The sequence below is a fragment of the Colobus angolensis genome, unplaced genomic scaffold, assembly GCF_000951035.1.
Source record: "Colobus angolensis palliatus isolate OR3802 unplaced genomic scaffold, Cang.pa_1.0 Scaffold446, whole genome shotgun sequence".
Lineage (NCBI taxonomy): Eukaryota > Metazoa > Chordata > Mammalia > Primates > Cercopithecidae > Colobus > Colobus angolensis.
In genome coordinates, this window is record NW_012117888.1 from 1,006,210 (window position 1) to 1,021,852 (window position 15,643).

Here is a 15,643-nt window from a genome sequence, read left to right on the forward strand (position 1 = left end):
CTCGTGATCCGCCCATCTCGGCCTCCCAAAGTGCTGGGATTACAGGCTTGAGCCACCGCGCCCGGCCTAGAACAGTTTTATAATACCAAAATAAATGCCTTTTTGAAGTCATCTTCCCACTTTTAGCCATTGAAACTGCTGATCTGTTTCCTGACTGTATAAATTTGCCTTTCAAAGAATGTCCTATAAATGGTTGTTTTTTGAAAGTATTGTTTCACTATTGCTTTGTTTTGTCATTTTTTTTTTTTGACAAGTAAGGCCAGTCTAACGCTCTTGCTCTTGTAAATTTTTCCCTCCTTTTGCTTGGAAACCCTGAGGATTTTTTCTTTATATTGAAAATCCAGTGTCTCAGATTTATCTCTGAGTTCATTGTTTCAGGTCAGTTTTCTAGCACTGGGTTGAACCTATCAATATGTAGAGTCAGATTCTCTTTTATTTCTGGAAGACATTCTTGGATTATAATTTTAAATACTAATTATGTTTTACTATTTGTTCTTTTTCAAGGATTCTCATACATACATTTGATCATTTTTGCTGATATTTCATTTCAACCACTCTCTTTCTGATGTATTTTACTTCTTTCTTTGTCTCATCTTCATTCTCTTTGTTAACCTGTTTCTCTTCTATACTCCTTATTAAGTTTCATATGAATCAATTCTTTGTTGGGTGCTTTTCATGTTCATTCCTGATATGATGTCTTTTTCTTCTGTTTTATTTGTCCTGAATTCAGTTAATTTTGCTTCATATTGTCCTATTTTTTGGCCATTTCTATTCTTAGTTATTAGATTACTACTTCAAGGTATATTTTTTAATACCTTAACATGCTTGTTTGAAGATACTGTTTTGAAGTGTTTTGCTAGCATATTCTTCTGCTTGATCATTCTTTATTGGAGGGAATGTTCATCAAATGCCTTCTTTCTATTCTCATATTCTGATTTCTTTCTACAGTACCTTGGTATCGATGAAGATTGGTTGCATCTCAGAATTTCAATGAACATGACTGGCAGTTTGTAGGTAGCTTCCAGAATTCCAAGCTCAAGAGCATCCTCTTCTCTTTGTGTATCAAAGTATGGTTTCTTTACTGGAGGGCCTTTGAGGGACAGTGGGAGACAGTAGAGGGAGGGATGATGGGCCCTAATATTTTGACATTTTCTCTATTGTGAGATGATAAATTTCCCCCTGTTGCTTCTTTTTCTTTTCACTGTGCTTTTTTTTTTTTAATGCATACTTTTCAGTACCTTATCTAAAGGCTAACCTTCTAGAGAAACTTTTCAGTATTTTCATACTTGGGGTAGACTTACTTGCTTGTGGTGTTTTTGTTGTTGTTGTTGTTGTTTTTTTGGATGGATTCTTGCTCTGTCACCAGGATGGAGTGCAGTGGTGTGATCTCGGGTCGCTGCAACCAACCTTCGCCTCCCGGGTTCAAGCAATTCTATTGCCTCAGCCTCTGGAGTAGCTGGGATTACAAGCACCCACCACCACGCCTGGCTAATTTTTTTGCATTTTTAGTAGAGACTGGGTTTCACCACGTTGGCCAGGCTGGTTTCAAATTCCAGTGAAATTTGATCTGTCTGCCTGGGCCTCCCAGAGTGCTAGGATTACAGGCGCGAGTAACCACGCCTGGCCACTTGCGGTGAGTTTAGATCAATCTTAGGCTTTCTAATAGCTTTCCTCTAGTTTATTTCATGCTATTTTTCCTGGACTACTCTTCTTCTACACAACAGCATGGGGTAGAAGCCTAATAGATAGTTCAATGTTATTTCCTGTTTGTTTTTCTACTTACAGGTAATTTGAAATTTGAATGTTCTCCACACTTAATGGTGGTATTGTGTAGTTTTATTGTTTTTTATATTGTTCTTTGTTTATTTGGGCAGGGGAATAGATATGTTAAGAGGCTTGGATTTATGTTAATACCATTATTTGGCCACTCACATTTTTTAAAAAGGAGAAGCTGGCAAAACAGACACCACAGAACAAAGTATACCTTCTAAATCACAGTTTCACTTCATTCCAGTAATCTTCTCTTAATTTTGGAGCAATAGAGTGGTAAAATGCCCACTGAGCAGATAAAATACTGGTGCTTTAAGGCTAATGCATCATTGAAACTTGATGAAGAATAAGAAAAGCATATTTCCTGAGAACACTTTATGAAATGCCTGTTAAGATAATCTACTATTGCTGCAAGTTTAGAACAGGCTAATTAATTTTTACATTTCATGAGAGATTATTTTCTAGATGCATTTATTTTCTTTTAGGATTCTACAACTAGATACACTTTCAATATTATTTCTTCTAGTTTCATTATACACTCCAGGCAACTGGAAGTCTATTTTACTCCTTTGTGAGATAAGCATATTAGCAATTAAATTCAAACTGGGCTTTCCAACTTCCTAGTAAACATACTTTGTAGAATTGTATAAACGATTTGATTGTTCATCATAAATATTAGCTGGAAATGAAACCTTAGGTTAAAATGAACAGAATGAAGGGATGGAAGAAAATCAAAAGAAAAATTAAAAACCTCTTTAAAATCAATTGAAACTTTCACTACCTGAATTTTTAAAGTGATGATATGAACTTGCACTTAAATACTTAGTAATTAATTTTGCTATCTCTTGTCTCTTTGTAATAACAGAAATTATAGACTCCATGAACAAGAAGAATAGCTATTATTGAGTGCCTGTTTTGTGTCAAGCACTTAATTTGGCAGCTTTAAAAAGGATTTCTTAAAATATATTTATTAAAGTGGATGAGCCTGTTTTTCCTTCTTTGTATCAGAGATGGTAGTAGGTATGTGTACTGCCCAGAACACAGGGGTTGAAAGATGTTTCTGTTACTGTCCCATTCAGTATACTGTAAAGCAGCTAACTGTTCATTCACTGTTTACAAAGACACTAAGCTGGACAGCATCTATGTATGATTTTAATAGATTATAAAATGTCTGTTTTGCTTTGGAAGACTGTTACTGATTTATTTAATAAATATGATACATACATCCAACTCCTTCTGTCACACAATTTGCTTTTTTTTCCAAATGTTACAAGTAAAATAATTAACTTTATGAGTGTTTACTATAATATGACAGCAATTTATAACATTATATGAGATTGAAAAGTGAATAAAATTGGACTTACCATAAAGGATTGCCAGGAGAGACAGGGGCATGACAAGTAGTCCCACTAGCATATCAGCAATGGCTAGGGACATTAAGAAGTAATTGGTGGCATTGTGCAGTTTCTTTTCCATGCTTACTGCCATGATCACAAGTATGTTGCCACCTATTGTCATGATTATTATTACGACGATTGAAAGTGCTGGCCAGTTTTGTACCCCGTCTGGGAATTTGAAGCGTCCACCATCGGAGGTATTGAAAATGTCAGTTACTATAGCTGCTACTGGGCTCACAGAAATATCGCATTGCCAAACCAATAGGCCAATTAGGTGCACACTGAAAATTAAGAAGAAAAAAACAATCGGGTACATATTATATTACTTATACACAATATGTTGCTCATGCAAAACAACTGCTTCTCCAAGGATCATTGTCATCATTATCATCATTGTCATCATCATTATTTCTACTCTCTTAATTAAATCTCAGTATTTCTTCTTTCTCTCCAAAAATCACTAACTTTTATTGAGTGATATTATTATGAGTTAGGCACTTAGTTTGCTGAAACATGTATGTATAATCTCATTTGATCTTATTAAACAACCTCATGATGTCAGTTCTAAGTTATATCCATCATGTAAATGAGAAGACTGAGTAAAGTTCAGAAAGGGTAAGTAACTTTCAAGCCCAAACAATCAGTAAGTGGTGGGGCCAGGGTCCATACTCAGGTCCCACTGATTTCAAAGTCTATGTTTTAAACTTTTACTGTGATCTGAAACCACAATATTGCCTGATTTGCTCTAACAGTCTATTCTTTATATTTTAAAAATACTATTTCCTTTAGATATGTTCTGAGACAGCTGATAACAGAATGAAGGGAGATTTCCTTAAAGGATCCATTACCCTAACAAGGAAACTGGAAATTGCATTCTACTGATCCAAGGCTAAGAAGGAATTAAGTTGCCATCAGACCAATTTCAGTCAAGCGCCTGGAAGAGGTACAGTGGGTTTTGACAAGAGTACCCATTCATTTCTTTTTAGAAGTTTTTCTACTTTTTCACATTTGCAAAGTGTCATTATGCTGGTTCAATCGTTTCTTAATGTTTTGTGCTATAAACTTTCCTTCTACCTGCCACTCTCCGCATTTCCGTCTTGTCTTATATTTTCTGGGTCCTGTTCTTGGCTAGATAATGATTTGTGGTGATGATTAATGCCTATGGATTTGTTACTTTTCAAGCACTGGAACTAAATCTCTTAAGTCATTTAAAATGTACATTTCTCATGATGGTCCTTAGGTAGATTCTACCAGTAGGAATTTCAGGCCAGGTGGCAGGCTATTGCAAGAGATGGATGTGGTTGTCATTTGCACATTCTAAATTAATATCCCCCTATGGTGACATGAGATTTATTTGAGTTACGTACATAAGTAGTCTCTCAAAGTGTAAGCTCCTAAAATGTCTAATAAAGCTACACATTTTTTCCTTAATAAAATAGACAACACAACCAAGCATGTTCAATATTTCCTGCTTAAAACCAAGAAATATTACCTGTGAATGACTGATTTATGTTTATTCCATGTGTAGTAATAATTATTTAATTAATGTTAATCAGCAACATGAGGATATGTTTCCTATATGTAGTGGTTGTTCAACCTTGATATTATTTATAGAGGAGAAAATTGCCTCTGGTCACACAATATATGCTACATAAATTTCTATGCAAAATAGTTGAAGGATGATTCTTTCTGAAATTAGGGAGATGGAACACATGACATAACATTCAGAGTCTATGTGTTCTCCATGTTATGTATTTTTATGTCATTATCCCAGTCACTTGTTCTTTGAACTGAAGATAGTATCTCCAGACAGGGATAACACATGTGTGATTTAATGGACTCATTGCTCACTACCATTATCAGAGAAACCGCAATTCTTATCAAATGATGAGAATTAATCAGTAAATTCTTCCAAATGTATTATTTTCCCAGAACATACAAAATAGGCAAAAATAATACAGGATTCCAAAATCTATCTCATAATTAATCTGTGATTAATATGAGTAAAAATTATTGAAATAAAGGACCAAATAAATAGAAGCAAATTATTTGTTCTCAGCTTTGATTACTCTGTCACTGTATTTATTGAAAGTGGCATGTGGCCAATGTTCTGGCCACCTGACTTCAGTAATTTTTGACCAGTCAAAATTTACAACCTATCACAACATCAACTTCATCTGTACAAGGACGATGTCCATCACATGGTTGTTGTGAAAATTAAATGGTATATGTCAAACTTAATAATAATACCTGTGTCATAAAAGGCCCTCAGTAAATGCTGGAGGTACCTTCTGTCTGTTTCATAGTTAAACAAAAGTATTTTATGTTTGCTATATCTCAACTCATGTATTTCAAAATTTGCCAGGATAATTTAAGTTTAGATTTTATTTTGAGATGATGTCTATGTATGAAGAACTGGACTCAGAAAAGCAATCTTAAATCCAGTACATTTTCCAGAGTCTTTTCTGGCCTAGCTAGCTGATAAAAAACTTGTTCTGCTGGCGTTTTAAAAAACAATGTTCTGTTTTAAATTAGCTGATGATCATCTCAAGTAGTCCCACAAAAATTTATCTCAGATACTAAACTGTGTCTTCAGTTGTTGATTGCAGAATGACAAATATATTTATCCTTAAACCTATAGAATAAGGTCCTAGGGGTGTATGCAGTCTGCTTCAAACTTTCTGAGTAAATTGTGGAAACATCGAAATTCTTTCACATGTCCCTAAAAATGGTAGAGGAGTACAGGACAAAATTATACATAACAAAAACATACACGAAGAACATTATGTCAAATTATGAATTTTATAATTTGAGTATCTTTGAGTTTGGACTGTTTCAAGTAGTTATCTAGCCTATCTCTACTGGTCAGATTTTTTTTTTTAATTAAAGAATCTGTGAGAAAAATACTGAATTATTGAAGGAAGGAGTTTTGTCAGATCTAAACATATCTGTTGTGAATTACAAAATAAGGTAATGGTGTTAGGATAAATATTGAAAAAGTATCTACTTCACTTTCCTGGTTTCAATTAAATTCAGTTTAATACATTTTTATTGAGCACTACTTATAGACAAGATTTTATGATTTTTATTAAAGTTTAATCCTTTATTCCTCAGTTTTGTAATGACAAATTGGCTGTATTATAATTAAATATAATTTTATTTTATTTTTATTTATTTATTTATTTATTTTTGAGATGGAGTCTCACTCTGTGGCCCAAGCTGGAGTGCAGTGGCCGGATCTCAGCTCACTGCAAGCTCCGCCTCCCGGGTTTATGCCATTCTCCTGCCTCAGCCTCCCGAGTAGCTGGGACTACAGGCGCCCGCCGCCTCACTCGGCTAGTTTTTTGTATTTTTTAGTAGAGATGGGGTTTCACCGTGTTAGCCAGGATGGTCTTGATCTCCTGACCTCGTGATCTGCCCGTCTCGGCCTCCCAAAGTGCTGGGATTACAGGCTTGAGCCACCGCGCCCGGCCTAAATATAATTTTTAATACTTACATGCTCAGTGAAATTATAAAATCCTTTTACAAAAGAGGAGTAATTTAAGTCTTGCTCTTAAAGCTTATCCTAATTGTTTTTAAGCTCATAGGAATCTCATAAAATATGTACACAAAAGTCACAATTTCTCTCTGAAATGCATATAATTTACTCATTGCTACTAAAGTTTTAATGAAAATATAATTTTACATTCTTAGTAGATAAACAAAATGATAATTTAACTTAAAAAGTCGAATATATTTAAAATCTACTCCGTTTTTCTATGACGTAGGACAATGGACATTGTTAGAAGACAGGAATGGTTCCTTGTTTCAATAGAATTTTAAAAAATTATATATGAATCCTTTAGTTAATTTCATAGCAGAATAATTTGGTGCCCTTTACGGCAGCCATACACTTTGGTATATTGGCCAATGGCTATATACTAGGCTGGCACAGGCTCATGGAGTAGGAACACTTGTCCTTTCATTTTCCCATACCTAACTCTTCTTTTCCCTTCTTTATCGCTGTCCTTCACTCTTTTCTTTCCCAGTTGTCTGCTCTATTTCTCTTGGACTCTTCCGTACTTGAGACTATCATCACAACAATGACACTCAAGATGGGCCATGGTGATGCACATTGCAGAGGATCCAGTGTTGCTGAACTTTATGTCTCCACCACACTGTAAACTTTTCCTGGGTGAGGTCTTTTACAAGAATCATAAAGGAGACTACCTAGGAGCAAGGAGATTTGGGGTTTCTCAACTACACTGATCAGAGTTTACATAGCTTTGGATCTTTTTTTTCTATGCTCTGTTCCTCAAAAAGCAGGTTTGGAAGAAACCACTCCAACATTTTACTATGTAAAAGGAAGGTATACCTGGATTAGATCAAATTTAGAATTTCCTTTTATTTGAATCTCCTATATCTTTACCTACACCCTTTATGCTGTATACTATTCGCTGCAACTGGGTCACTGCATCAAGACTTCTGAGGATGACATTGGTTTTTCCCACCCAGCTACATCACCAAGCCCTACCCCCTGACTTCTGACCTTTTCTTTTGCTACCTCAACTATTCTTCACAAAACCAGAGGCATTTCATTCTCTTAACTGTTCAGTTCACGCAAGAAAGAAAAGAAAAGAAACTTTTTCCTTTCTAAGTTTTACCCACGGAAAAAGTAACCATGAACATTGAGATTATTTTAATTTAGGGCATTATTACCATATTATTTGTTTAAAAACATGAGCTGTAGTGCTTAATTAGAGTCCAAATTATTTTTTCTCATTAATTATTTATGAATAGGAGACATCCATAATATTAATCTTTTGGGATGTAAGCCATTTATGCAGATTGAGGCAAATATAGCTGGTCATATAGAAGCATTTTTTAACATGTTGAGCAAGCTACCAAGCAAAATTATCTTTTTATTAAAATAATAAGTAGTAACATCCTTACAGGAATGAATGCACCGCGTTCCTCAGGTTCACCATGATTGCTTCAGTGTTAAACAACCAAAGTTTAAAATTGAGAAGAGGAAATTAACAGGTTAGGTTCATCATATCATCCTTTCTGGGGAGAAAAAAGGAGAAAGAGAGAATCAGTTAAATGTCCAAATAACTTGCATAGTAACCAATTAAATAAACTTAAATGCACTTAATGGTGATAAGAAACAGTTATTACTTAATTCAGCAAACAGGTAAGCATGTTATACTATGTAAATGATAAAATATAGCAAAGTGAGCAGATTTTTCAATTATTTATCATCACAGTTTTAAAAAATTTCCCGTATATGTTTTATTTATACATGGTTTATACCATATTTCCCCCTCTTGGAGTACACATGGCTTCAAATCAATGTTTTGAAAAAAATTAAGAATATATTCTTCTTAATTTGCAAACCATTGGGAGAAAATATGTGATCCAATAATTAAATAGGATATCTAAAATAAAAAGGTTTCATCTTATAGCAACATGGAAAACCAAAGCAAGTTTTAGGCATTCTATAAACGGAACACATTTTATATATTTCTAGCTTTGATTGCTTCAAAGTGAAACCTGCAATTACATAGTTCTCTTTATACTTTTGCATTAACCAACAACATTCTCCAGAGGGCAGCAACAGGTTTATACTAAATAAATGAATTGATTAAATTTACTATATTAAATATAGCAACCACTCTAGTACTGATCAGTTAGTAGCCAACAGATGATATATTAGAGAAAGAGCACATGGCATAATACTGAAAATTACCAACTAAAGATTAGTTGCACTAGACAATTGGAACAAAAATCTTTAGTTTCTTTTCTGGATTAACAAGTAACAATACATCTTTTAAAGTACTAGGCAGAAAACATGAAAAATCAAACAACTTTTCAAAGAATTTCAGAGTGAATATCTTTTTTTTTTTTTTTTTTGAGACAGAGTCTCGCTCTGTCGCCCAGGCTGGAGTGCAGTGGCCGGATCTCAGCTCACTGCAAGCTCCGCCTCCCGGGTTTAAGCCATTCTCCTGCCTCAGCCTCCCGTGTAGCTGGGACTACAGGCGCCCGCCACCTCGCCCGGCTAGTTTTTTGTATTTTTTAGTAGAGACGGGGTTTCACCGTGTTAGCCAGAATGGTCTCGATCTCCTGACCTCGTGATCCGCCCGTCTCGGCCTCCCAAAGTGCTGGGATTACAGGCTTGAGCTACCGTGCCCGGCCTCAGAGTGAATATCTTTTATTTCTGTAGGTTATTTTTTAAAGAGTTATTTGCTGCATCAAATCCAACCAAATATTTACATAGTAGATTATTCATCATTTAGCACTAACTATATTTGGTATGTTAAAGTATTGGCAAAAAGTAAACTGGATGCAAATTTGCTAAGAACCTCTCTCCTATATTTTCGATTTAGGATTTTGATTATACTCTCTACCCACACCAAACATCTAACTGTATTCTTTTCTGATATTACAAAGCTATTTAAGAGTCAGGATCATGACACTGCTAAATTCACATACACTGGGCTATCAATGAGAAGAATTTAGGGGTATGTGTGTGAATGTGAGAGACAGAGGGTGAGAAAGACAGATAATTAAATAGCTTGAGAACATGGAATAACACTGAAAGATCATCTGTTTTGTCTAGTTTATAAATATTTAAAATAAATATGATCATGAAAATCTGTCTTGATAAGACTTGATAAGCTTTCTTTAGTGTGCTTCTAGCTCCTTCTAGAAATTTGGAAGTAAAATTTAACGAGAACAAATCACATCTCCCTATGTTTCCCGTCTCATTTAATAGCATGATCTTTGTTATTCAAGATACATATTTAATATTTTCTCCCTTCTTCATCCCTTAGCTATCATTTGTCAGTTCTATCAGTGCTACCTACACAAAAATCAATCTCAAAATCATCCCCTTACTATAGTAATACATAAAATGTGGCCTTCCAATATCTAGGAACTCAAAATATTCTGAGAGAGAGAGAGAGAGAGAGATCACCCTGACCATTAGTCAGGCCAATTCTGTCCCATGAATTTTACCAGAAAACACAGACATCTCTTTCTCTGGAAGGTCTGCAAAAATGGTAACGGAAACCAAAAGGTCCCATCCTGATTCTTAGCCCTCAATAAATATCAAAATTCTTCCCTTTTCTTTATGCCAAAAGTATTAAAATGGTTTTCAATATTTATTTTTATGTATTCAAATATTAGTATAATTTTTAAAGGTACAAAGATAGAGTAAAATATGCTGTGCTCCAGTAGAGTATAACAAAACAAGATGATACAATAACCATCTCATGAAGCACTTTATTAGCCACATTTTTAGTTATAGATGAATTCCATTACTGTTACACAAAATATTATATTCCTTTAAAAATTAGCCAGCTTTGTTATGCTTTTTGTATGTATATTCCTGAGAAATATAAGCAGAAAGATTAAACATCAAATATTTATTTTTTGTTCCAATTTTATTAAGAAGAATGAGTAATAATCACAAAAAATGTATATAGATTTCCAATTTATTAACTAAAATGACTTGTAGGCAAAATCATGTCTCCCCATGCTCTTAAAATTTGCATGAACACTGACTAGACATGATAGAAAATACCCCTGAACTGGTGGTAAGAGTTTAGGAACATGGTGTGATGGGAATAAATTATATGATTTATGTAAAGTAAATTATGTTATTTTACATGTTTCCCCAAGTGGCCAGACCACTGTGATGATGATATTTTGCAGTAAGAAATGTTCTGTGAGTAATTCTACTAAAAGGGAAGGTGATGCAAAACTTCTTAAGTCTTGGATAAGATCAATCAACGAAAGAAAGTGAAAACCATAGCGAAACAACTCTAATGAAACTTTCTGATCTGCATACATGAAACTTTCTGATCTGTGTAACAGAACTTTTAAAGTTGCGTGAACACAAAAGAATACTTATAAATCTAAGTTTTCAAATTTGGGAAGGCTTGTGTTTTGTACAATATTTTAAAAATCACTTGTGAAATAATTGATGGAATAATTGACTAATTTTTAATGGGACTTTATAATATTCACCTAGAAACTGGGTTTAAAAATTTACTGAGTGTTATAATTTATAATTATAATTACATTAGTAATATGATTTGTAATTATAACCAACTTTATAATATATAATATTTGTGTGTTTATGTGTTTGTTTGTGTAGTCATACATATTCATAATTTCATGTCCAGGAAAAGATTTATTAACCTAAAACCAATTAGCTGTCTCAAGTATGAGGAGAAAATCACAGATTAAATCATGGAAATAAGATCAGGATCACTAATCACTAAATACACATTCAGACCAATCTCTCAATCCTTTCTACAGTATAAATTACAGACCTTTTCACGCCCTCTCTAAAGCACTGTAAAATTTTCAGGCATCCATAACAGTAACTACATTTGCTAAGACAAATGGGGGAGAAACACTAGTTTTCACATAATTTTCAATAGTACAATTTTACACAGGATATTGCAGAATAACCTCAATTAGTGTGAAAATTTAATTAAGTATGAATCCATACCATGAGTATTATATTTAATTCATGCCTATGAAATCTATGCTCATATGGCTATATGCCATGTGTTATACAGCATATGTCATCCAAAATAGTGTGAACACTCCAAGACAACGAAACCAAAATCGAATCTCCGCTGGACATAAATTGCAAACTATCAGAATCAGTATCACTCACAGAAATACTTAGAAGTCATCATCAATAATCATCTTGGAAGCAAAAATAATTAAAAAATAAGTTAAAAACTGTGGGACATAGCAAGACGCCATCTCTGCAAAAAAATCAACCCCATGTGATGGTGCGGCCCTGTAGTCCCAGCTACTGTGGGGTGGGCTTAGGGACTGAGGTGGGAGGATGGCTTGCGGCCAGGAGGTGGCGGCTGCAGTGAGCCGTGATCACACCACTGCACTCCAGTCTGAGTGACACAGTGAGATCCTGCCTCAGAAAATATTAACAAAATCAAAGAAAACAAAAAACTGTGGGGCACAAAGGCTGGCACCACCAAGGCCTTTTAAAGGTGTTGCATTAATACTAAAGGCAAATTTTTGAGCAGAGGAGCCATATATATGTACTTTCCATGTAACATCCACAATCCTTAGACAAGTCCTGGGTACAAAGTAATTGGCTGATTGATGGGAAGGTAGGAAATTTAAGGTGTGAAGTCAAAAGATACTATCTAAGAATAAAGGAAGAGCTCTGGTTTTGCCCAAATTGTGCTTGGAGAGGACAGAAGCTTACAACTTTATTGAAAACCCTTGCCTTGCATCCTCTAAAGCTAACCATTTATAATTCATTTTTACCATTCCTTATCTACCCTTTGGCACTGACGAAAGCTTGATCGTGTTTCAATCACATTTTCTGTTCTCACACTACTTTTTATTCTTTCTTTCCCAGACCTGGTTGTATATAATATTGATGACCCTTAAAAAAAAATGCCAGCATTTCTACTCGTGTTTTAACAAAAAGTGGAGAGTCTAGATTAACCCATGAAAAGATACAGTTTACACTAGATTTCTGGAAATTCCATTAGCACATTATAATGATGCAGCATATTTTCTGTCAAAATGAAAGACTAAATTTCACACTAAATTTTTTTAAATTGTAGAATAGGCCAGATGTGATGGCTCATGCCTATAATCCCAGCACTATGGGAGGCTGGAGTGGGTGGATTGCTTGAGCTCAGGAGTTCAAAAGCAGCCTGGGCAAAATGACAAAACCCCATGTCCACAAAAAATACACACAATTAGCCCGATGTGGTGGTGTGTGCCTCTGGTCCCAGCTACTCGTGAGGCTGAGGTGGGAGGATCCCTTGAACTCAGGTGGTCGAGGCTACAGTGAGCCCTGATTACATTACTGCACTCCAGCTAGGGCAACAGACCCTGTCTCAAAACAAACAAAAAAAAAATTGCAGAATATAGTCGACTAGATCATTTCTGTCTGACTTTTTGTAACAAATCATTTAAAAATTGAATAAATAATAATATAGACGTTTGATTTTTATCAATTTTCAGTGTTCAGAAATTATGACTCATAATTCAAATATTATCCCTCTAGTTATTATACCCACTGAGCTTTTAGCGGATGGCTAAATCAAAAATGAATTAGCCATAAATGTTCAGATTAGTCCTGGGAAGATTATATTAATGTGGCACAGATTTACAATAATTTTAGGGGAACTCATTTAATTCAAAAATTATCCTTAGGACTAATGAATGCTGTAGGAAATTTTCCTTTCAACTTCAAATGTACTCTAGTGATTTTCTAATAAATCATACATTTGTCATACTAAAAATTCACCTTTGCTAACTATAGTCAAATCAGATAATTTTTATTATTTTGATAGAAAGTTTTTCAGTTATTATCATCAATGAAATTAAAGACTACTCCTCCACGAGTGATTATTCAATTTGAATGCAAGTCTAGGCTCATTACCTTTATTCTCTCTCCTCCAAGATAATGTTAAGTAGTTATTTAAACAGATTTACCTGTTCCTCCTATACTTGGAATTTTTTCTCCTCATTTGTATGTACTAAATACCTCTGCTTGTGTTTGACAGGTTCCACGAGAGTGATTATTGTTAAATTATGTGCGAATTCACACAACAGTTAACTCAAAATCTACAGCATATAAAATTATGTTTTTCACAGCTAGACCTATTCCATTTACATAAAATAATACTTTAAAAACATACACTTCCCCATTGATAGACTTAAAGTAGCTATTGCAAATCGCTCTACGATGGTAGTAACAGACATAGAGAGAATGTGCCTTAGTGGGCAGAGTGCCCAGCAATTTGAAACTGCTTTCTCCACAGGTGGTAGCAGAACTATCTGGGAATTATCTCAGCGTTAGTATGCCCATAGCACAATAAACTGAAGGCTTTCAAAGAGCAGAGCTAATGGAGCAAACCGTATGTTAAATCTCTGTGTTGGAGACCAACTCCAACTGATCTGCAGGACCAAAAGCTGTATAATAGTAGTTTCATATATTCAAATATTTATTGATTACTTATTAGGTGCCAGGCACTATGCCAGATGCTGGGCTTGTAGTAGTAAACAAGGCAGACAAGGCCCCTGCTCTAATGGAGCTTACATTCTAGCTGGAGATACAGAAAATAAACATTTAAAAAAAGAGGTAGGATAATTTCAAATAGTGATAATTGCCATGAATAAAATGAAATTACATCATGAGATAAAGAGTGATTGGGGGAAACGCATTAGAAGGATCCATGTACATAGCCATAGCTTGAAGTTAGATATCTTTTAAATATGGTAATATACAAATAATATTTGCCAGCATTTGCCAGCTACTCTCCATCACAATATAAAATAGTTATTTTATACTGGTGAGTTAAGTGCATGACAAGTGTCACTGATGGAAGCAGATCAAAATTTTCTGTTAATTTGATTTTAATTTTGCAAGCTAGAAAAAAAATCCTCTTTATCTGTTGTCAAGACACTTAAAAATCAATTTAGTTGCATACTAAAACGCATTCCCAATTACATTTACAATGGTGTCTCTTCACCCACAAGCAATTCCACTTCCCATTTCATTAGATTAAGAGATCACAAACTTTTCACTTTATAACAGGATCTTCTGGTTGTGGAGGGTTCCAGCTGAGTCATGAAAAGCGAAAAGTTCAGTCAGTTGCCCAGATGTATTTATTGCCAAATAACACAGGATACTTGGATACATCTGGACAGCCGAATGAACTCTTAACTCCTCGTTTCTCCAACAGCTCTTCGTTCTCAGCTTCAAGACATCCTATATAAAGGGGAAAGAAACAAACAAGAAGCTACTTCAAAGTTGAAGGGTCAGTTTCTGGTTTTGCTGTCCCATCTGGAAAAAAGAAGTGACTTCTGCTATTGTTCTATAACTCATTGATATAAAATGTATACAACTCATAAAATGTAGAAATAGCTAGAAGTACCAGATTAACAGTGTTAAATTCAAATATGTCATGAATACAGAAAACTAAAACAACAAAAATTAATTTGCATAATGAATAATTTATAAAAGGTATAATTCATTCTAGTATCATTCAACACCCCAGCCATTAAATATGTGTGGTTAGCATAAAGGACATTAGGCTGGGCAGTAGGAGACATGAGTTCTAGTCTTGACTCTTATCACTTACTTGATGTGTCACTGAAACTTTTTGAGCCTCACTGTTTTCATCCATGACAAAGAAGTTGCCATAGAGGACCTCTATCCATTTTTGCTCTGACATGCTGTGATTTGAGTTTTCTTGCTAAATTGTTGACATTATTCTATACTGTTTTACAAATAAGATACTTCTAAATAGCTGAGTTTGGTTACAATTAAATCATACTTGCTAGTGCTAATTAAATGTAAAACATAACATTCACCTGACAAAGTCTTTTGTTTGAAAGGAATGCAAAAGTGACTTATAACTTGAGTGTTCTCATAACTCAGTCTACACATCCCACAAATTAATATGTAGGTATTCTGTACCATGCCT

General features: G+C 34.5%; 1 protein-coding gene across 2 annotated transcripts in view; it reads right to left on the reverse strand.

The window, feature by feature from the left end:
- The window catches only part of HTR2C (5-hydroxytryptamine (serotonin) receptor 2C, G protein-coupled), a 192,758-nt gene extending 184,623 nt beyond the window's left edge, over positions 1–8,135 (reverse strand). Inside the window, exons 1-2 of one of the 2 annotated variants that reach the window (XM_011957541.1) lie at positions 8,100–8,135; positions 3,135–3,448 (exon numbers count right to left, since the gene is read on the reverse strand). In XM_011957541.1, coding sequence (XP_011812931.1) covers positions 3,135–3,448; positions 8,100–8,134 — 349 coding nt within the window. In that variant the 5' untranslated portion in view covers position 8,135. The remainder of the gene's footprint in view (positions 1–3,134; positions 3,449–8,099) is intronic. The other variant, XM_011957542.1, reaches the window with a different exon arrangement.
- Positions 8,136–15,643: the final 7,508 nt, after the last annotated feature.